This window comes from Pteropus vampyrus, unplaced genomic scaffold (assembly GCF_000151845.1).
Source record: "Pteropus vampyrus isolate Shadow unplaced genomic scaffold, Pvam_2.0 Scaffold100, whole genome shotgun sequence".
Classification (NCBI taxonomy): domain Eukaryota; kingdom Metazoa; phylum Chordata; class Mammalia; order Chiroptera; family Pteropodidae; genus Pteropus; species Pteropus vampyrus.
This window is the reverse complement of record NW_011888881.1, coordinates 2,562,645-2,586,395: the sequence shown is the minus strand read 5'-3', so window position 1 is coordinate 2,586,395 and position 23,751 is coordinate 2,562,645. Positions and strand designations below refer to the sequence as shown.

The 23,751-nt window shown below is 42.3% G+C and overlaps 1 protein-coding gene across 1 annotated transcript in view; it reads left to right on the top strand.

Annotated features, from left to right (window-relative positions):
- The window catches only part of RAD54L2 (RAD54 like 2), a 94,372-nt gene that overhangs the window by 12,886 nt on the left and 57,735 nt on the right, over window positions 1-23,751 (top strand). The window contains exon 2 of the mRNA XM_011364748.2: window positions 21,639-21,831. Within this exon, the coding sequence (XP_011363050.1) occupies window positions 21,693-21,831 (139 nt within the window). The 5' untranslated portion in view covers window positions 21,639-21,692. The remainder of the gene's footprint in view (window positions 1-21,638; window positions 21,832-23,751) is intronic.

The window sequence follows — 23,751 nt, the reverse complement described above, 5'->3', positions numbered from 1 at the left end:
GTGTTCAATGCAGTGTTTTTTAGTGTATTCACAAGGTTATGTAACCATCACCACTATCTAATTCCAGAACATTTTATTACTACAAAAAGAAATCTGCACACATTAAGCAATCACTCCCTAGTCTCCCTTCCTCCTATACCCTGGTAACCACTAATCTACTTTCTGTTTCTATGGATTTGCCTATTCTGGGCATTTCAGATAAATGGAATCCTATAATATGTGGCCTTCTGCGACTGGCTTGTTTCACTTAGCACAGCGTTCTTAAGGGTTGTCCACGGCGTGGTGTGAATCGCACCTCATCCCCTTTTACTTCTGAACGATAAACCTTCCACTCTGCGGACACACTGCACTTTCACTGTTTGCCATTCATCAGTCCAGGAAGAACCTGAGTTGTTTGTTGTACTTGGCAGGTTGCTCACGGTGGATGTTTACAGACCTGTGTCAGTGCTGGATGGTCCCTGGAGGGCTCCAGTCATCGCTCTGTGACCAGGGTTCTCTCATCTGGTATCTTCAGTGACTACCAGTATCAGTCAATAGCAGATGCTTAGTTGGTATTTATGGATGAGTAATTTTATCTCCCTTTCCGGAAACCCTGATACTTGCTGCCTTTTCCATGCATCTCAGATCCAAGCCATGATTCCTCTGTGGAATGTCCTCTCCTCCCCTCCTCACTTGTCTGATTCTGCCTCGCTTCAGGGTTTGTCACAAGGTCTGCCTCCTCCAGGAAGCCTTCCAACAGCTTCCAAGCCTCAGACTCTGTTGCTTCCCTCTCTGAACTCTGGTGCCTTTGGGGTCTCTATCATCCATTAATATAGTCGTAACTGTTTCCTTAACTAGCTTGACAGTAAGCCTGCCAGCACAGAGACCCCCTTTGTGCACTCTTCGTACCCGGAGTTCTGATTACAGTGGCTTTACATCTAACATTTTACCTTAAAGTCAACTCTACACTTTGCAAAAGGGAAAGGAAAAAGAGGAGGAATAATGATTTAAATGACGAGGTAATTCCTACTCACCATTTCACTCAGTGAGTGCGTATCCATAGGCAGTGCATGCAGTCATTGTCATTAAAGTTAGTGTGATTAACAAAACCTATAAACTTAAAGAATTCTTAAAAAAATAGAAAGAATTCTTGACTGTTGGCAGAAGAGAAATTGTTTAGGTGGTGTGGTGATGGGTAAGTATTAACAATTGAGGGCCATAGAGAATTGCTGACTCAAAAAGATTTGTTGGAAATGAGGAGGAGGAGGAATAGGGAGCGCCTGCAAGCTGAAATCTTCATACAATTGCTGGACTGGTCCAAGCATCAAAACACATGATGGGTTTAATTTCTGAATATTATACCCTTTTGGAATTGTTTTTGGTATATAGGATAGGAATACATACATAAAACTATGCTGTATTTATGTGGGCAGTTAAAAAAGCTTTTCAAGGGTGACTTTATGGATGATCTTTTCAAGGGTGACTTTATGGATGATCTTTTTTCACATGCTGACTTCAGGCCTCAGGTGAGCCCCGGCTGAGATGGGGCCCTGTAGTAGGTACCCAGTGACCTTCGTTGGCAGCATGAGAGCTTGCCTTGGTTGGCTACTGGATGTGGATGTGGCTGGGGCATCACAGCCTGAACAATACGATGCTGCTAAGGATGGGGATGAGGCCAAGGATTTGTTCATTGATGACTTGATTTTACAGAGAGAGAATACATGTATAAAGTGTTGATTTTATAATTATAAAGTCTTATTTATTTTCTGTAAAACAAATGAATAAAAAGAAAGTAAACTTTTTTTTTGTAAAACTACTACCCAGAGATAAAAATCAGTTAACCTTTTGGTATGTTTCTATTTTGTCTTTTTACTATGCATATATAAATACTTACATTTGTGTAATTTTATTGCTAAAATTTGGATCTAAATTTTAAGGTTTTTTTGCGTGCTTTTTATACCACGTTATTTTGTAAAAACGGTCTTGAAAATCTTCCCCTGAAAGTTGCTCTGCTGCATCTACTTTATGTTCAGAAAGGCTCTTCTTCCTCTGCTAGGTCAGGAGCCTCTTCGGCAGAGCCGTCTGTTTTACACATTGGTACATTTGTTCCTGAACGTCACCAAGTCTGTTTCGCAAGCTCCAGTGAGGGCGAATTCGAATTCACCACTCGACCCAACCAATGCTCTCAGCCCAGATTCCTTCATCAGAGACTCATGAGCTGGTCTCATCTGACAGATGACAGATGGCCCCCGTAGACTTGTTTTTCATCTACTGACTCTGAAATGGAGATTTCAGATGAAATATTTTAAAGAACGTTTTAGATATTTAGAGGAAGGCCTGATTTATTATTTTTTTTAATCAAAACCATGTGCAGCATCTTAAAGAACTACTCCATGTCGAGGGTATTTTGGCAAGTTTTTCTCCCTTGAAGATTCACTTCTCTTACTTTCTTTTCTCCTAAGGGGAAGGAGCAAAGACTGCTTCGTGAAGTATACAATCAATACACTCCTTACGAGAAACGAATCTCTGAAACAGCAACATCACTAAAATAGCTTTTGAAGTGGAAACTGTTACTCTTTCGCATTTAATGTGTTTATATTTTGTCTCTACAGATATTCTTCGTTCCCCAGGTTTCTCTCTCCAGCTGCCTACCTCTCATAAGGAGTCTCGAATCTCAGTGTGGATAGAGCATTTGGTTCTTATTGCATCCGTAAACCTTATCTCTGGCTTAACAGGGAGAATACCTGTGTCCCAGATATTTCTCATTTAGTAACTTTGGCGTCTTCCACTTGGTGACCTTTTGACTCACTTGACTGCCTCTGGTCTGAACTGATACCTTCCAGAGCCCCACTTGGTTCCCTTGTTGACTCAGAGGGCCTTTCAGTGTGGCTTGTTCTGGCTTTGTGTTCTTCCCTGTTTTATCTACTCATTGTTTGTAGGCTTGGTTAATTCAGTTTTGTCTGGGAGGAATGTCTCTTCTGGGCTTGGGGCCAACTTTCTACTTAACTTTTGGTAAAATTGTACAGTATCCTAGCTGCCGTCTCCAGAGATGAGTTCCCCAAACCAGTTTTATTCGTTTAGAAACCAGATAGCACATATTCTGGCGGAAGATGTTACACACATACTAGAAATAAAAACAGGCTCTCCCTAAATGGAATGTCGGTTGCCTATGTGAGAACCAGCGTAGTGGTGTGTCCTGGGCTGTCCCGGCCACTGGGGCTTCCCCATGGGCTGGAGCTGCGACATAGATGTAGTGTTTTCATGAGAGACATTGTAAAGTAAGTCACATCTGTGTGGGATTTGTTTCTGTTGTGCTTCGTTATCGAGTGCTTATTATGTTGCTGGGTCATATGTTTCATAAATCTTCACAGCACCCACAGCGTAGGTGTCATTATCCCAGCTGAGGAGAAGGTAAATAATTTGCTCCAGTTAAATGGTGCCATTAACCTGGGTCTCTCTGACACCAAAGAGGTCCCACTCTGATAGACCTACTGCCTCTGCAGCAGTGCTGATAGTAAAGGCTGGGTTGCATGTGGCATCTGGTCTCCAGCCTGGGCCGTTTTCAGAGGAGGAAGTGCCACAGCACCTGAGGGCCTGATTAGGGAAACCTGGAGGAGAAACCTCATGTGTCTTTCACTCTTTCACTGAGGCTCGAAGAGCAGTGCTCCGCTAGCCTGTTTATTTTACCTCCCTAGTAGTTCTCAAATCTGGTCTTTCCTCTGGCTTGTTAACTGGCTCCTATTTCCTGTCTCTTCTTATTCCATCTGCCACATTTTTTACAGCAGAGTTTTCTTCCAGACCATGTTTTCAGTACTTACAGTGTGCTAAATACTGAGCTGTGCAACTTCATAGTACAGTTTGCATTTGTATTCATTTACTGCCTGGTCCTTTTCGTACTCCTGGAAGGTGAGGGTACCTCCATTTTACAGTTAAGGAAACTGGCCCAGGGAGATGAAGGGATTTGTTTTCACTTGGAAACAGCATATACCTATGCTTTTATCCAGCATTCTATGGTGCAGATCTGATCATGTCATCCTGACCTTCCTCATAGGATAAAATCCAGTCTCCTTAGCGTGTATCAGGGCGCCATGATCTTGGCCCTGTCACTTCTCCAGGTGTAGTTCCTGCTCTTCTCCTGTGCGTCCTGCTTTATTTATGCTGCCGGATCGCAAACTTCGTGGATTTCCTGGGAGACCTCTGCTCACAGAGTTCTCTGTCTTTGAACCTTCCCTCCTCTTCCCCAGTCTTCTCTAGTCTATACTTCTAGTCTTCTGTCCTCACCCAACACCCCCAAATTACCTACCCGTCCACCTCTTTCTTCAAAACTCACTTTGGGCAACACTCCTCTTAATGCTCAGCCTGACCTGACCTGAGCCGTGTTTGTTCTTTATCTTTGTGTCTCCAGTGGGAGGGAGTTGTTTAATAAGTTTTCATTGAGCCGAACAGAGTATTTGGAGATGTGACTCTCCAGAAGGAGACATTCCAGAGACCACCAATGCTTCCACAGCAATAGGCTGTTTTGTCAGTTTTAATAACTTGAAGTGGGTAAGGGTCAGTTTCTGACACGAAGGATATACGCTCAGAGCCTGAGGTTTCTGTGATTTTGGCACTTGGAAGTACTAGGACTGTCTGGGTAGAACCATCTTTTCCCTTTATTTTAAAATTGGACCTTACTGTTCAGTATTCTTTGTTGACTAGTACCTAGGAGGCTGAATCCTTAAGTGATGGCTTTGATTTCATGTGATATAAGATCTTCCCAAGTGTTCGTTCTCAGTCATCACTTCTTTTCTTTCTCTGAAACTTCATCGACCAGCCTGATCCAAGATCTCAGAACCTCTTATGTCAGGGTACAGAGGATGTGCGTTTTAGTAAAAGGATCTCTTGGTTTGTTTTATGTCGTGGTCTCCATGTTTCCTCGCTTGCTGCCCGAGTGTGTTTATCAAAAATGATTAGGGTCAGTAGTTAGAATGCAGTAATACCTAGCATTTGCCTTACCGTTTTGCTGAGAATGGTTTGTTTCTTTTTAACTCTTCTGTGCTTAAGCATTTGATGGTACATTTAGTGAGTTTTAACTGATTAAGTCTGCAGGTAATGGCAGTGTTGAGTCTCCCTGCCACTGGGAAGGCCCAGATGTGGGAGGGTCGGTTACTAGGCAGTAGAGAATCCAGAGCCTCAGCTTGTCCTCCATAGGTCATGACTCCTCTCCTTTCACTGAAGCTCCTCGCAAATAACTCCCTAAACATGCTGTGGTTATTTTCAAACCTTACTTAAAAATTAGTTACTTCCTGTCATGTTTAGAGGCAGTCCAGAAGGAGATAACTTTTGGAAAGCAAAGTTACATAATCGATTCAGCTACTAATGGGCTTTTCAGGGTTTTGAGGCAGCTGGCTAGAACATCTTTATCGTGGTGTTAATGTATCATGTAGATATGAGCTCCGTGAAGTGTTTGAAGCTGCTGCCAGGACCCAGTAAGGACTTAGGAAACCCACAGGCCAGGAGTATTCTCCCCAAAGCGAACAGCCAGCTTGTTTCTGCCTCATACCGGAAAACAACAAATGCTCACTGCGGCTATAGTTAGCAGAATGCAGTAGATTCGGGGTCCTCATTACATGAAGCTGAAGATGTGAGATTTGTTATCTGGGATGACTGCCAAGTGTTAACCCAGTGAGTAGGTAGAAATAGGGGGACTAGAAAAGAGACATAAGAGGGGCCCTTGGAGTCTGCTCATTCCTTTAACCCTCCAAAGAAGAAGCTAATCAATATTAGGATTCAGGAAAGCATGGATATTGGCTTCTTGGCTAAACCAGACATAGCCTGTTGAAGAAACTAGCCCAGATGTGATTGTATAACGAGGGTAAAGAGTTAAAAGGAGACAGTCACAGCTTCGAGGGAACATGTCGTGCATGTTACTTGTGCGTTTATGATAGGATGCTGTTAAGAAACAGTTTTCATTCGAGGATCCTGTTTGATTTCTTCCTACAAATCCAGGTTTCCCTCATTTTATTTCCTCACGTTTGGTTGAATGAGAGTAGAGGGCGTGGGTCTCCCGCAGGCAGCGTCTGGAGCTGAGAACAAAGCTTCCGCCTCACTTCTGTGCACTGCTGTCCGATCACCAGTCTCAGGTGCTTTGGGAAGCCCACAGAAGTTGCTGGCATCGAGCTTCAGAAACACCTATAAATCTTGAACCTCCTCAGTGTCTCTCCTATTTTTTTCTGATTGCGATCAGACCTTTTGTTTGTAGTGTGCTTGCCACCAGTCCGTGGGCCTCACTTCTCTTGATGATAAGGAAAGGAGCCTTTGAGGCAGTGCACCGTCGACTTTCTGGGCGGGCATCTGTCCTTCCCCAGTAGTCGTCCCAGCCGTCCCGCACAAGCTGCAGCACAAGCCGAGGAGGAGAGTCTGCTGTCCTGTCGCAGCCCTGCAAGGATGTTCTTCACAGTGTGCTTATGTCCATCAAACGGTGACTCTTGGTACTTAAAAGAAAAATCATTGCATATTAATCCAGTTAGAACTAGTGCGAGAATTTTAAGAAGTGATAGAATTTGCGAAACAGCATTCCTGTGGAACTCTGCTCGGATCAGAATGCCATAGCAGGTTTCCTGAGTAATTGACAAAGGTGACTTAAGGTTGGGTCGCCACATAGAATGATGTGAACCTCCACTTATCCAAGTTTCCATCATCGAGCTGGGACTGATTTTTAAAAACTTTTAATGCCCCTAAAATGGCTTTTGGGGTGGCTGCATTTTAGAACTTTTATTTACTATTTTGGGTGGAGGTAGTTATTATTTATATGTTTATTGTTTATTTAAAACATATAGGAAAGTATTCAGAATAATATAATAAATACATGTTTATGACCCTCCAACTTTGTTATATCTCAACACTGTACCATAATTTTGCTTCTCCAACCAGGTTGGAGATATTTAACTTACAGTCCCATTTCCCTCCTTCCCCCAGAGGTGACGCTATATATTATTCCCATGTGTGTTTTCCTTCTTTTACTACATTTCTCTACAACACTGAGTGTGTGTCTTGTATATTTTAAAACTTTATTCAATGGGCTAGTGGTTACCAGAGAGTAGGGAGGAGCGGAGAGGGGAGAGGTAGATGGGATGGGGGTGGGGAATTAAATCATTTTTTCAATTAAATAAATAAATTTAAAAAATCAAATAAAAGAAGGAAAAAAACTTTTATGTAAATAATTATCGTCTTGTATTTATCTTTCTGCAACTTTTTTTCACTTAATGTCATTGAAGTTTATCCATGTTGATTTATGTTACCTCCTCGTTCATTTATTTCAGGTTGTGTAATATTCCGTTGGATGAGTGGACTATAATATATTCATTTTCTTGTTAATGAATATTTTAGATTGCTTTTGATTTTTCACGGATCCTTACAGTGACACAATGTAAATTCAAAATTGCTTTATATACCTGTTCTGGAATTTAAGAGTAACATTTCTGAGTCACAGGGTGTGGGCATCTTGCTAGATATTTCCAATTATTGAAAGTAACAATTTACGCTCCCACTAGTTCTAAGAATCCCCCTTGCTTAGCAGCCTCTCTAGCTACTGTCACAGTTTGCTAAAAACTTTACCTAATGTGTGGAAAACGCTATTTGGTCATTTGGATTTCCTCTTCTAAGAGTTACTTAGTCATATCTTTTGACTAGTTTTCTACTAGGTTTCTCTCTTTCTCACTGGTTTTTCAGAGTTCCTCATGTGTTGTGGATACCAGCCCTTTTACTGGTTCTTTGCTTGTAGTTTGTTCCCTTAACTGTGGCTTGTCTTTGCTTTCTGGTATTTTCTCATGCAGACATTTTCATTTTGGATATAGTAAAATTCGTTGACCTTTCCTTTATAGTTTGCACATTTTGTGCCTTCGGATTTTGATTAGAAGTGCATTGAGTCTATGGGAAATTGACGTTTTATAATAGTCTCTTCTCATCCGTGAACATATCACATCTTTCTGATTATTTAGGTTTCTTTTAATGTCTTTAAGTGAAGTGTTATGCTTTTTTCCCCCATGAAGGTCTTACATATCCCTAGATTTATTACTAGATACCATATGGTGATTACTGCTATTAAAAATGATGTATTTAAAATTACACTTTCTAAATGGATGTTGACTACATATAGAAATAGAATTGATTTTTATTGATCTTTCATCCAACCACTTTACTGAGCTCCCCTGTATTTCTAATAGTTTTTCTATAGATTTTTTATTTCGAAATAATGTGATCCTTGACTGTTGACAATTTTCTTTCTTTGTTTCAATTCTTACGCTTTTTCTGTGTGTCTGTCTTCTTTGTTGGTTAGACTCTCTAACTTGATGCCGATAGACATATTGGTGGCATGCAACCATGTCTTGTTCCTGAATTTAAAGTGTATGCGCCCAGTGTCTCATCCTAAATGTGATGGTTGCTTTTGGTAGACTCCCTTTATCCAATGAAAGTTTTCGTCTAGTTTGCTGTTTGTTTGCTTTTGTAATCATGAATGGGTTTCGAATTTTATGAAAGCTTTTCCTGCATTTTTTGAGATAACATATAGTTTATCTCCTTTAATCTGCAGTTGTATTATCATATGTTTTTAGGAGTCTGATCCTGTTGGTGCTTGCTTTTGTTTGCTTAGTCCCTCATGTGTTTGTACTTTTGGATTGTGAGCTCATATTCAATAAGATTTTATCTGTGGGAATCTTATGTGGCTCAGGTTGAGATATGTCCCAGAGATGTTTTGCTTCTAGGCAACCAGGGCATATCACTTGTCTGGTACCACTTAAGTTTTTGTTGATTTCTTGGATCATGTAGGTAAGTATATATTTCAACCTTAAATTGGTTCCTGGACAGACTCACGGATACAGACTCCCATTGGATACCTCTTTTTTTCTCCTCCGACCCAGGTTGACACAAGCTTTTATGTTGTCTTCTGTGTTGGTGGTTAGATATTTTTCTACATCACTCTCTCATGAGAGTGCAGCTTTTCAAGGTCCTGGCTCTAAGTAGAGACTGCAGTTCCTACTTTTTAGCTTCGTCTCTTATTTCCTCCCACTCCGCACCGCGGCCCATTGGCACTCTCTTCTTCCTCTATAACTACTGTGGTGTCAGCTCTCAAAAGTGCTTGTCTGTTTTTAGTTTGCCTGTCGTTCTTGGTCCTTGGGGATTTCTGTTTGTGTGTGTGTGTGTGTGTGTGTGTGTGTGTGTGTGTGTGTGTGTAAAAACAGCTGTGCATTTAAAATGGATGCTCATTATAACTTTATCCGCATTTCTAGGTGCTTTGCAGTGGGAGAATTCGTAAGATCTCCCATCGGCAAGGTGCCAAGTGAAAAGTCCTTGTCTAACTTGTTAGATGTGCCTTCTTCATTGTAATGCCATCTTGTTGGGTTCCACTGGAAAGTTTCTAGAGCTGTTGGTCTGAAATCTTTTCTGGTGACTTCATGACTATAGTATACCCAGTATCCAAGTACTCACTCTCAGCTAATAATTTCTTTTGCAGATAATTTTACAGGCTTTTGCTGGAAAAGTTGAATCAGTGGGGAAGCTATAAAAAGACACACTTAATCTTGGTTTGCGTTAATTTCGAAATTTGAAATGGAGTGTATTTCATAGTTCTTGATCAAGAGAGCCATGCGAAAAAAAATTTGTAAAATTGCATGGGTACTTATAATTTCAATATTTTATTTATTGTAAAGAGTAAAATAGTTTGTATAATACTAATGTCAAGTCAAAAATCTAAGTAGAGGTTTGCTTAGTGCGTAATAGCTAAGGTAGTGCAAGAATAACTTAATGAAGTAAACTTCCTTAAGAGTGGGCTACCTTAAAATGGGGACATTTGAATGTGAAGAGGCCCTCCTGTCAGATTTGTTTGTTATGGAAGCCAGTGTTTTTGTCTTCAGTTAATAGGAGAAAGGATGAGTAGATTCTGGAAATAACTGTGATGTGGACTGTTCAGTAGTTTAGATTAGCATGGCTGAGTGGCAGCCTCTAGCCCTGGGTTTATAACGCTCTATAGATGTCACCACTGACTTAGCTGGGCCTTTTGTTCAGCTTCACTGTTATGTAATAGTGAGTTGCTCTCCTCATTCTTGTACAGGAGGGTGGGTTAGTGCCTCAGCCTGTCCTTTTTCTGTCACTCACTTCCCTTCTCTTTTGGGGCATTTTTATCAAAATAAAAATCCATGCTGGGGCAGTGTCTACTTGAGAATGAGTCACAAGAATGTTTAATAACTACTTGTTGACCGAATGACCAGAAGATTAGAACTTCATTAATTCTCTTGCTTAAACACAGGCCCTGAGCCTCTGTCCGTGTGACCTGGCAGCTGCCTCTAGGTGTTCCACTTTTACTGTTCACTCTCAGTCGACTGGATCGTTTTGGATGGTGGTTGCCAACTGTTTGTAAGTTGGCATAGTGAGTGCTGATGAGCAGAGGTTTGGGCTTGATTCCAGGGTGCAGCCTCACCCTGGTTGGAGAGAAACTGTGCAGCCCCAGACTTTGCTAGGGTGAGTGGTGTCCCTGGGCACCAGGGTAAGTAAGGGAGTGTGGATGTGTTTGGGGCAGATGTTTAGTGTAATTAGGGGAGGAAATGCATTGTAAATTTCCTAGTAGAATAATAATGCTATGTTTCATTTTTGTATTAGGGGTAGCATTTAAAATTATGGTTAAATTTGATTTGGTATTTATTCAGTTGCTACAGACTTCTTTGTTATTCAAGAACGGCATTTTTGTTGATTCTATTTTGGTGTTAGATAGTCTTATGACTTCTTGGTCTACATCTGGCACTGAATACTCACTAGCCTCTCTGCCTTTCCCTTTGACCATTCTTTCTCCAAAATAACTATCAGCCACTTTTTTTCTTTAAAATATTTCCCCGAGCTTTTAGTACATTTCAGCCTTTGCCCTTCATCCCTTCTTACATGACAATATATCCTGGCCAAAGGTCGCAGTGTAATGAAGTTTGGCCTCGTCTCCATGGGATAGCATCTTTATCTGTGGCACGTTCCAGTCTTTGACAGATGGCCCTTCTTCCCAAGGGTTAACATCCATTATTTTCTGTTTATAGAAATGAAGTTTTACCTGGAGATCCTTTTCTACTTGCAAAATCTATAGCCTGAGTTTTGTCCAGACTCCATGTGCTTTTCCCCAGAGAAGTTATAGTATTAGTTTGAAAGAAGAAGCCTTTTTCTACTTCACTGTATTGCCTTTAGGTCAAGTGCATGCTTTTTTACTTATCTTTGCTGATATTCAGATGTCATTGTTTTCTTGTACTTATGTCCAGTGTTAGACTTCAGAAAGACTTACAGGGCAAGTTTTCTGAAGTAACTCTGATTGGTTCAGTGGTATGAATGAATCTTAAACTACTTAATTTCTATAATGCTGAAGTATGCATGCGTGCGTGTGTGTGTGTGTGTGTGTGTGTGTGTGTGTGTGTGTGTGTGTGTGTGTGTGTATGTGTAAGAGCCTAAGAACTGGGCACGGGTTGAGTAACCTTGGTCACAAAGTAACAGTGGAAAGTGTAATCTAGGGTAGCTTACATAAGTCTCCTTTAAGATTGTTCAGAACTGGGCCAGACCTACACAAAGAAGGTAGGGCAAGCTGGGGCGTCTAATTTCTACCTGCCTGTGGGGTGCCATTTATGACATTGATCAGACCTAGAGCCTTCCAGAGGGAACCCAAGTGAGACTTGCCTCAGAGATGGTTCCAGTTCCATCTGGGCCCAGGGGAAGAGACCTACCCCCTAGCAAGAGGACATCCTGTCTGTGCATGGGGATGCTGGGAGGCTTAATTAGTCTTTTTAACCCTAAATTATCGTGTTTTAAAGGAAAGGAAGTTTGTTACTAATTTGTTACTAATTAACTGTAGAGAATAGTCAGATAGGTAATGTTTCAAATCTGTACCTTGAAATAAGATAGTTTTCTGTTTCTTAAATGTTTAGATCTTTGGAGAACTGGGAACAGATGATTTTGTTCTCTTCCTTGTTAATTGTCTTTTAGAAGGTTATTTAATTTTTATCATTAAATTCTTCATCGTGTATTTCCTGAGGACATTTTCTTATGTAACTGCAGAAGAATTCTTAAAATCAGGAAAGATAATATTGATAAAATACTGTTGTCTAATTCATAGTCCGTGTTCAGTTGCATCCACTATGGTCCTCAGCACTGGGCTATTGTACCTATTTTCTTCCCTGGGCCCAAGGTCTAACCCAGGATCCCACATTGCATTCAGTCTCCTCTAATTTGAAATAGTTTTTAGAGAATTATCTTACATATATGGTGAGATCTACACAGTTAGTTCCAGGACTCTTATCTTTTAGTTCTCACTGTGATCCTGACTCCCTCATGGCATTCCAGAGAACCTACTGCCACCTTGGGAGGAAAGAGATTGTATTTGAGTGGAATTTATTTGTGTAATTCAATTCTTCCACATTAGCAGCTACTAACAGATTTGGCAGTCTAAGGGTTTGTGTATTGGCCAAGCGGGTGAGGTATCTAATAGGTGATGGTTGGACTCTACATTTTGAACTGCTTAGATCACCAATGATCCTCATTGGTTCTGCTAGTTATCTCCTAATTCTCATAATCAGTTTTTATTATCCATTGGAAACTGATTTGGTTGATCTGTGGCTCTTGTGATTTGAGGGGGTGAATCCACTATGGATTTCCATTTACAGATCCCTGTACCATTTAATTACTAATTTAAATCAGCAGGAAATATGACATTTAGTGGTGTAAAGGTACAAGTTACCTATCACATTGAAGTAAATACCACAATTTATTTTTGCTCTTGAGAAATCAGAAAGGGATCTTCAAACTTGATGCTGTACTTTGCCATGATTTGTCACTTAAATCCTTATGGCACTGAGACGTTTTCCAGCACCAACAACCAATTCTCTGATTCTCCGGTACCAGTCGGGTGTTTAATATTTCATTTCTGACACTAACTACCTGGAGTTAATGCAGACCCTGCGGGTTAAGGACTCCATCCCACAAGGTTGCTCCTACTTCAGATGCTTGTTGCAAGTTCCTGACTATGCATACTTCTGACTGATTGACCATTCAGTAATTTGCAAGAACAACTCATAGAACTTAGGAACGAATTTTACTTACTTTACCAATTTATTTTAAAGGATGCAACTAAGAGCAGCCAAATGGAAGAGATGTATAGGCTAAGGTATGGGGACGTGTGTGGCATGGAGCTTCAATGCCTTTTCCAGGTGTTTTACCTTCAGCATCTCTGTATTCGCTGACCCAGAAAATCCAGATCTTGATGTTCATGAGTTTTAATAGGACCTGATCTCTAGCTCCCTGCCCAGATCCTGAAGGTTGGTAGGTGAGGCTGAACAGTTCTGACCTTTTTTAGTCACTGGGTCTTTCTGGCTACCAGTCCCTCCCTGAGGCTATCCAGGGGCCCAACCCTAAGTTGCTTCATTAGCATATATTCGGTGTGATGCAAGGGGTCTTGATATGAATAACAAAAGACATTCCAATCACTCTGAATATTCCTAGGGTTTAGGGAGCTCTGCCAGGAACTGAGGGCAAAGACCAAATATATTTTCATACTGTACCATAGGCACCCGGAGGAGAGTCTGCACGTGACTAGCGTTGCCGTTCATTTTAGCACTGTGAGCAGTGGAGCCAGAGGAGTTTACCTTTGTCTTTAAGGAGCTAAGTACACAGAATGCCCTGTCACTGGCAAAGCCAAAGTGGAAAACTTGAGTAACTATCTAAATATAATGACATTCGTATATTATATTTTCTCTGTAGAATATTTTGAAAATATGAGTATATATCACAAAATAGTAGTCATTCATTATAACTTTTATTTATAGTACTTACCAATTTAAGAAAATCTACACTGTGCAACCTGTATACCATGTTGGTATGGCTACTTTAAGAAATGATCATTGAAAATCTAAAATGATCTGCATCAACTCAGGAAATGAGTGTTTATAGTATTATAGAAGGATTTATGTAGTCTTATTTTTAAAAGCTTCAATTTGTTGAAATGGTATTTGCACAGAGCTTTTCAGGGTTGTGTCTGTCTGGTGGGTAGGTTGACTAGGTTCAGAGAAATCGTTACCAAAGTTCACGCTGACTGCAGGGCTGTGAAGGGCAAACCCTCCCCTCTGTGCAACAGCTCCTATCTGTCTGGGTTTGAAGGCACCCAGACTGAGCTTCAGGGCTTCGTGGTCAGTAGAATTTAGGAGGAGGAGGAGCTTCAGAGGGCTTGAGCTCTGAGTAGAGGCTGGTGCAGGGGAGCGGAGGTGCCAATAGGGAACTGGACTGACGTGACACAGTGTGATTTGGCTTTTCTCCAAGCCTCTTCAGTCTCACCATCTAGTAGACAAACCTGACTTGCTTTTAGGCTGACTCAGGGCTGGCCGTAGGCTCTGGGAAGCCTAGGAAAGTGGGCCATTCATGCCCCTGCTATGTGGGCCCTTATCTCTGTAATCCGCATTTTAAGAAGTTAGAGCTGTGTGGAAAGAGATACAGGGCTCACAAGTTGAATGGCAACATAGTGAGCCAGAATTGCTTTTACTCTTTTTTCATCCCGTATATTCAGAGATCTAGGAACGTTTCTTTTTGTACTACCCTCACTCATATTACACTGATCTGATGTTTTAACATACGAGTGGTTGGGTGAGTGTGTGTATGTGTAGAGAGAACTTTTCAGAGCCCTGATTTCCCTGGGGAGTAGTGGCTATGGCACAGAGACTTCTCATAGCCAAAGCTGTTATCCCTGCTTTAGCTCATCTTCCCAACGCAATTGTTCGCGCCCCGCCCCCCCCAACCTTCCTATCCCGCTCCCTCCTCTTGACGACTCCTTTTTTTTTTTTTTAGCTGACTCCATAGAGAATAAAATGATTCTTTCATTTGCCCCCCCTTAGCAGTGGCCTCCTAGGGCTTTACTCCTAGGTGTTCAAAACCCCTGGGACTGACCCTGAGGGCTGTGCTGCTTAGTGACCTCCTGGATGAAAGGCCTGAGTCAGGCGATCTTTGAGGGTTGCAACATAAGGGACTTGAACCCTTGGCCATTTTAAAGGGAGTGTGGATAGTAGAGATTCAGTGGTAAAAGTAAAAATTTGACTTTGCAAATGTAGTATCAAGTCTTTGAGAAAGCTTGGCCTTGATGGTTAACTACATTTTTAAAATAGCCTGTGTATATCATTTATATATCAGATTCTTATAGTTTTTTTTATTTGAATGTAATATGGACTGTTTAAATATTTTATGATGTCAATGAGATACCATCTCACACCTGTTAGAATAGCTCTAATCAACAGAACAAGTAATAAACGTTGGAGAGGATGCGGAGAAAAAGGAACCCTCATATGCTGCTGGTGGGACTGCAAATTGGTACAGCCACTATGGAAAACAGTATGGAGGTTCCTCAAAAACTAAGAATTGATCTACCATATAATCCAGCAATCCCTCTACTGGGTATTTACCCCAAAGACTTGAAAACTCATATCCAAAAAAATATTTGCACACCGATATTCATGGAAGCAACCAAAGTGTCTATGATAGATGATTGGCTAAAGAAGCTGTGGTACATACATACAATGGAATATTACTCAGCCATAAGAAGAGATGAAATACTGCCATTTGCGACAACATGGATGGACTTTGAGATAATCATGCTAAGCGAAATAAGCCAGACAGAAAAAGTTGAAAATCACGTGATATCACTTATATGTGGGATATAAACCTAAAAGCAACAAATGAGCAGGACAAACAGAGACTCACGGACATGGACTATAAGCTAGTGGTTACTAGAGGGGGTAGATAGGTGGTTAAAGGGGGTCAAATATAGGGTTAGGGGGAGGGCAAAGTGGGTAAAGGGAATCAAATATATGGTAGCTGAAGGAAACTGGACTTCGGGTGGTAAATACACAATAGAATATACAGATGTCAAATGATAATGTACACCTGAAAATTATATAATTGTATTAACCAATGTTACCTCAATAAACTTAATTAAAAAAAAAGATCGTAAAGATAAAAATAAATAAATAAATAAATATTTTATGATGTTTATATAACATGGCCCTCTGTTCCATTTTTAAAATGCCAATTTTTCTTTCTTCGTGGCCCCTGAACATTTGAGGGAAAAGAATGTAGACCTTAGAGTCTTGTTTGGAACAGCAGTTCTCCAATGTTTTGGTCTTGGGATTCTTTTATACTCTTAAAAATTACCGATGACCCTAAAGAGCTTTTGTTTATATGGGTTATATTAGTCAATATTTGCTGTATTAGAAATTAAAAACATTTTCATAAAATATAAAAAATTCATTTAAAAATAAACTCATCATATATTAACGTAAATAACTTCTTAATTAAAAAATAACTAATTGTTTTTCCAAAACAATTAGAAGAGTAAAATTGTTTTATACGTTTGAAAATTTGAGAATGTCTGACATGAATAGAGATGGCGGATTCTCTGGTTTGCTTCTGTCTGCTATGAATTGTTTCCTTGCTGACTATTGTGTTGTTGAAGTACCTGGAGAGTGTAGTTGGAAAAAGGAATGTTTTAATGGCCTTTTCAGATAACTGTGGGTGCAGTAGTCTATCCTTTTCACACTTTTGCTTTCTGCGGTTTCAGGTACCTATGGTCAACTGCAGTACGAAATACTAAATGGAAAATTCCAGAAACAATTCATGTTTTACATTGTGGTCAGTTCTGAGTAGCGTGATGAAATCTCGTGCCGCCCTGCTCTATCCTGCCCTGGGTACGAATCATCCATCCCTTTGTCCCTTGTATCCAGGCTACATACACCACCCACTTGCATTAGCTGTGCTAGTTATCAGATTGACTGTCCAGGTAACCCAGTGCAGGTAACCCTTAGAGCAGCTAGCCTAATGCGACATCAGATGCCCATGTCCTTCACTTCACCTCCTCTCATCTCGTAGGTGTTGTATCGTCTCACATCATCATGAGAAGGGTGAGTACAGTACAGTAAGGTATTTTGAGAGACCACATTCACATAACTTTTATTATAGTATATTGTTATAATTGTTATGTTTTATTATTAATCGTTGTTAATTTCTTACTGTGCCTAATTTATAAAGTAAACTTTATCATAGATATATATGTATGCATAGGAAAAAACCATAGTATATATACGGTTCCATACTATCCTCAGTTTCAGGCATCTACAGGGGGTCTTGGAATGTATGCCCGGTGGGTAAAAGGGAGCTACTGTGTTCTTTGATACTGTACCAAAACTATGACGAGTGGTAGTTTCTTCAAGGTTAATCGTAATACGGATTTTGAAACCATATCAAGGATCTTTCTGTGTTCTACACTAAAATCCATTGGTCTGTCTTGCACTTGGCATGGCTCTTTACCCCATGCATGATTTTGACTTTGTGGCTCCCTTAAAAGGGTCTTGACGACTCCCAGGGATCCCTGGACTCCCCTTTGAGGACTGCTGTCACAGGATCTGGAAGGGATCTCGAAGATGGAATCGGGCCCATCTCTCGGGGTGGAATGAGAGGGGTTGCAGCTGGGTTTCCGGAGAGCCGTGGCTACAATTTCTGTTTCTTGACTGGTGGTGTAAATGTGGCTCCAGTGCCCAGCCGACGGCTTTGCCTTTTGGAGAGCGATGTCTCCTGTGGCCAGGCTCCTTAGAGTCCTGAGTGTAGTGTGTGTGTTCACCTTTCCTTCCTTATGTGTCTTAAGCTCCAAATTGCCGAAAGTCTCATTAGATTTCCAAATGACATTTTAAGCTGTATCAGGTGAGTTCTGTGGCTGCTCTTTGTATAGTAAATGTGTTTTTAAGTAACTGACAGATAATCCAAGGCGTTTGAGCCACGTGGAAGTTTGAAGTGCACTTTGGGCCTTTGTCTCACACAGGAAGCTCCGCCCCTGGGGGCCTCTCAGCAGCCAGGAAGGGTCTTATGGGAGCCCAGGGAGCGCTATGGAGGGATCAAACTCTGTTTTTGGTCTTTGAATTATATAAATTCTTTGACTGATGGGTTTCTTTTAAGGAGTGTTGCCTAAAGTTTTAGGTTGAATGTTTTCATGCTTTCAAAAGACTTTTTTTTCCTGTTGTAAATTAGTATAAATCCATGGTTTCGTTTATATTCATTATGGGGAAAAAAGTGTGAGTGGCACTTGCTGTGGAACTGCTTCGAGATCATTTGAGGAAATCTAATCTACTAGTCAAGGTCACCAGAATTAACAAGGACATGGCAGTTTGGAATGGATTCTTCTATGTCAAAGGCAGGATCAGGATGCCCCCTGGGGCGAGGCTGTGTGCCCCACAGTTTTACATACCACTATGGAGTCTCCAAGCATGGTTTGCTTTGTGAACAAAGGCTTTGCTGGTGTGTGTGTGTGTGTGTATCTTTGTGTTTTTTTCCCTCCTGTGTACTCTGCCCACTGGGCTGTGCCTAAGGACTGTGCCCATATGATTAGTTCCACTGATTCTTGGTCAGGCACCTATCTGTGGACAGGTGTCCTTGTTTTTAAACTTAGCAGGACAGAAGAACCTTTTCCTACACTCTCAGGATTGCTGTGAGGGGCTGGACTGGGACTGGTTGTGGGTTTCTTCATATTTATAGTCTCCTTTTAGCAAACCCAATATTTATATATTAGATATTAACATATTAGTTGGGGTTTGGATATTTACTTTTCAGAGTGGTTCTCTCTAGAGTTCCTTTAAATAGCTACATCTTTAGTTTCACCAAAATAGGATTGATGCCCAGGATTTGTTTTGTGGAAGTACAGGTCCTTGTTAAGGCGTGGCACACCCATAATCACGCCCATAGTTTCCCTGTTTCGGAGTCGGAACCCCTCTGTGCTGGAGACTGCAGCAGTGTTCACATGCAGCACAGAGCAAACAGGAAGATACGCTTTTTTACATCACTTTTCCCCTTCACATCTATCAGTTCTATAGGAACTAATTTCTTGAATCAGGCTGCCTTCTCTGGGTTCGGAAAGGCTGTGCCACATGAAAGTGTCTGTGTGTATCTGGGGGGAGGGTGGAGTCCCTTAGAGACAATGTAACTGACTGCTTCTTCCCCAAGATCAGCTTTTCCCCTGCCATTCTCCTTTTGTTGCGTTTTTGAAGAACAGTAACAGTAAAACGGCCCCGTAAGTAGTTGTTATGGTTCTAAAGAGCTGCGAAAAGAATTTATTGTGTCATCTCTGTAAAGATATTTAGTGTCTGGCAGAAGGGAGGGAAAGAGAAAAACCACATTGGGCGGTACTTAAGAAATCCATTACTTTCCAGTTGCTTCTCTGTTATGGGCATCTGATGGCCTGGGTACTACTATTTTAAAGTGTTCTCTGTTGTTAAAACATTATGAATAGGGGGCCGGACAAAAGTCTCTCCTGTTCTGATAGTACATGTGGTTGCTGGATGTTTAACTTGACATTTGCTTCTATCTGGAGCGTGAGGCTGAGGTTGACAGTGTTAACTAGGGGTTTACAGGAGGCTTTTTCTTGTTGCTACTTACCTGTAAGTGCTTGCCATTCTTCCACCACCTCAGCGTTTCTTTAAGATGACAGGCATCAGGTTACCTAAAGGTGCTTCTAATTAAAAACCGTTCTCTAAAAGCCACTCAGAATCCGGCAAGCACACTGTAAGCAAAACACTCATCTCAGAGCAGTCTGGGATGGAACAGGTCGTGCTCAGGTCGTGCTGGTTACGGATGCTGACTTCCCAGCACAGAGTGGTTGCTGATCAATTATCATACTAATGTTCAGAAGTAAATTTCACTACGAATGTTCAGAAATAAATTTCACTTCCAAAGCAGCTGATATCTAATTGATTTACTACTTCCTTTCTAAGAAAGGCAATGAGCTAAAGACATAAGATAGTTATTCCCTTAAAGATTTAGAATCTGCTTTGTCTCTCAGTGAACAACAGTAGCTCAGCATTAGTTATATTAATTTGTACTTGTGGATCGCCTCTTTTCCCTGTGCCTTAATGCCGTTTGTGGATGTTTTTGTTACTAATGCTAAAATTAAAATTTTATTACTAAATCATTTCACAGCTGTTCTTTGCTTTAGTTGTTTTGAAAGGCTGAGTACATGTCCCATCAGGACATACACACTCATAATTCCTGTGGTTTTAAAAGGAGCAGTCTTAAACTTAAGTTCTAGTTTTCCACAGCTCTGAGGGAGCCAGCTTGTTTCCTTTTGTTTCTGTTTCTGTTCAAGAGAACATAGAAGTCCTGTTTCAAATTGTGTCTACACCTTAATAAGAGATTTCAGTTCTGGAACCATTTTTTTGTGTTGAATAATTAGAGACTTGTTTCAGCTTTTATTTTGGGAGATGGGAGGAATTTTAGGATGACCTGATTGTTGCTGTGGTTGTCTGTAGCAGTTTGTCTTGTGGAATATTATTTATCTTGTGTCCCTCCCTTACATTTATTATGAAAAATTGGAAATATACAGAAAAATGGAAAGAACTGGTCAGTGTATCTTTATGTTAATATTTTGCTATATTTGCTATATCACAGAGCAATCTGTCTAGCTTTCTCCTTGCCTTGTTTTTATCCCCCTTCAAGAAGAAATGACCTTTATAGCTGATTGTAAAGTGGAGAGAGAAACAGACAGGCATGCACAGTGCCCGGCACATGTTAGACATAATAGAGCAGGCTGGCAGATGAGGAAGTGAATGTGAATGAATTAATGATCGGAATAGGACATGCTTCTAGCTCCAGGATACAAGGAAACGATTCCTGGCTAAATCAGTGCCCTTAGGGGTTTGCTGGTGGCCCAGGAGGTGAGAAACCAAAGAAGGCAAACTGCTTTGCCAGGTGGCCCATATGAAGTCTTCGGTGGTCAGCACGGTCAGCATGACTGACGGAGTTCAGAAGAGGGAATATGATCCCAGAAACCCAGGCAGTTGACAGAGGCTTTTTGGAAGAAATGGACTGGTACTGGGCCGAGAGGTAGGACTGAGCTTGAGAGCAGAGATGGGCACGGGGGCATTCTGAGCCACGGGAAGCCTGAGGGTCCTCACATGCCTCAAGGAGTGACAGTGTGATAGATAGCCAGCGGCCCACTGGAAGGCCTTCATTCAGGTGGCTGCGGAGTAGCATGTCTTCCTCGTCGCGCTCCAACGCAGGACCACTTCCTATTCCCGGAGCGCCTGTCACGCCCGCTCCAGGGCTCTGCTCACTGCCTGGAGCATCTCCCTCCAGAGGTCTGTGGGGCTCCCTCTTCCTCTGGCTTCTGCTCAGTGATAACCCCTCACCCCTGACCCATAAAAATAGCAGCTCCTTCTGGCACACACCATCCTCCAGGACCCCCCAACATGCTTCGTTCTGCTTTGTGCTGTGTCCCCAAAGCCTAGTATAGTGCTTGCAGTCATACAGCCGAGTGTGTGTGTGTGTGTGTAGATATATAGATGCAGAGAGTTGGTGCTCAGGGAACAGTGACATATGAAGGAACGAGCAAACGGGAATTCTGAGGTGTGTGGTGTGTTCGTTCATTTGTTCACTTAAAGCTGTTGTCTAAGCAGCTAAGGGAAGCTTGAGCGGGGCAGAGTCACCAGCGCACACCTCAGGGCCAGCGCCCTCGTGGGGAAGGCCGAAATTCGGGCGAGGTTAGCTCGCCCTGCCCGGAAAAGCTCCAGGCCATTTCCTCTCTGAAAGAGTCCTGCCCCTAAGTGAAGCCCTTGATGATTCTGGTGCCTCTTTCTCTCGCTCAGGACCCCTGCAGCGGACCATGAGTCGGTAATGCCCACTGAGGACCTCTGGGAGCCATGTCAGACGAATCCGCCTCAGGGAGCGATCCAGACCTGGACCCGGACGTGGAGCTGGAGGATGCGGAAGAGGAGGAGGAGGAGGAGGAGGTGGCAGTGGAGGAGCACGGCAGGGATGACGAGGAAGACCTGCTGGATGGTGAGTGGCTCCAGTGAGGGACAGGTTGCTTCGTCTTTGCTACTCGTGGAAGTTTTGCTGGGAGCGTGTGGTGTTTCCAGTTGATTTCTTAGGTGGCGAGAAGACAGAGACTGGAAACAGCCGCAGTGAGCTCATCTGCTCCTCCTCAGGAAACGGTCTGTTGCTCCACATAAGCCTCACTGAATGCTGGAAGGACCGTTAGCATTTATTTAGCTCGTTTCTGACAGACGTGCAGATTCGGGTCCAGAGGTTTGAGAGTGGAGCATACTTGCCCAAGTCGTGGAGGAGTCAGTGGCAGAGTCCTTGTGGTCAGATTTTGTGGTCTGGGAGTCATGGACCCACGAGGTGGCTACAGGTAGGCCCCGAGTTCCCTGGAGTGACACTCACAGTTCCGTTCGTGTGGACAGGAGGGGTCGCCCGCGGAGAGATTCTCAGATCGGTTCACGCCTCCCATCGAGAGAACCGATTGATGGCAGCCCCTGTGTGCTGCTTTGCCTCCCAGCCCCTTCCCGCTGGGGGGCGCCGCGCGTCCATAGCGGGTGGGCCCCCTCTGGACTCCTCTTCAGTTTGCCCGGCTCACCCTTTCCCCCGCCCCCAACTCGATGAGGTAGCATCGGACTTTTTCTTTTCATCTTCAGTCTAATGTTAGGTCATCTGGCTGGCACAGGGCTTCTTAACCGATTCCAGTCTTTCGTGGCATGGGCTTTAGTTCTTTGCGAGCTTCCCGTTGACTGAGGAATGAAGCGTGTCTCTTTGTAAGAGACCACCCTAGTGGAGGCGGGCATCCCGTCAGGTCATCACCGCTTGGGTGTGAAGAGCCCAGGACCACGCGCTCCTGCCATTTTCCAGGTTCCAGAGCATGGTGTTCCTATCTTCAGCTCTCATTCCCCCGACAGCTGCCATATGGCTTAGGGATCAGTTTTCCCTCATTTATACTACCTACAAGCCTCTGCCCCATTTTCACTTCATCTCTGGCAAGGAAATTACCGTTTGACTTTTTTTTCGCGACAGCATCATTTGCTGTCCACTGCTAGCTTATGCAGTTGGAGTCTCCCCTCCCCGCCCCCAGCTGGTTCTGTAGTTCCTTCCTATAAAGGAGAATGAGTTGAAATAGTGGGAGAGAGGGCTGTGAGGGTGCACCAGCAGACTCTTGCTTGGCTCTCGTCGTTCCGAAGGTCGTGTTAGATTCCCCAGGTATCTGCATCACTTTTTGCTTTTTATCGTTTGGGTTCTCAGAAGTACATTTCCAGATACCCCTAGAACTCTTGTCAGATTTAGACTGGATTTTAGGCACTGCTGGTGAGTATAAAGGATATATTTATACACTGTCTTCCCTCTTGGTTTCTTGGAATCTTTTCTCCTTGTCAGATTCTTAATTATTCAAAAATTATATGATGTGCTCATGGGGACGTTACTATCATTTATTTAGAAGTGGCAAGAATTTAATTGTGATTTGTCTCAGAATAGTGTAGCTATGCAATTGGAGCATTTAAAAAAGAATATACAATTCTCAGATGAAATTATTTTTTAAAAATTTGAAATGATTTATTTTCATTGCTTAGAAAGTTCAGAGTGATTAAAAATGTTCCATAGGTACTGTCTCCTTCTCTCTGCTAGCGTATCTGACTTCTTGGAATTTGATTCAAGGGCCATTTCTATGTTTCACAGGAGCGTTACAGGTGTACAACACGCCTCCCCTCAAATAAAAGTGATTCTTGCTGTTACTTGCGGCAGCTGCCACTGGTTTAGCTCTCGCAGCTTTTCTGGCCACTCATCTTGACCACTCTGTGCAATTTTGCTGAAACATCCAAAACCTGCCTGTTTCTTCCATCGTGCCCTTGCTGCCTCGGCTTGCTGGTCATCCCACAGTCCTAACAGGCAGAGCAGCCAGCTCTTCTAGAATTAGGAATAGCTGTGAAT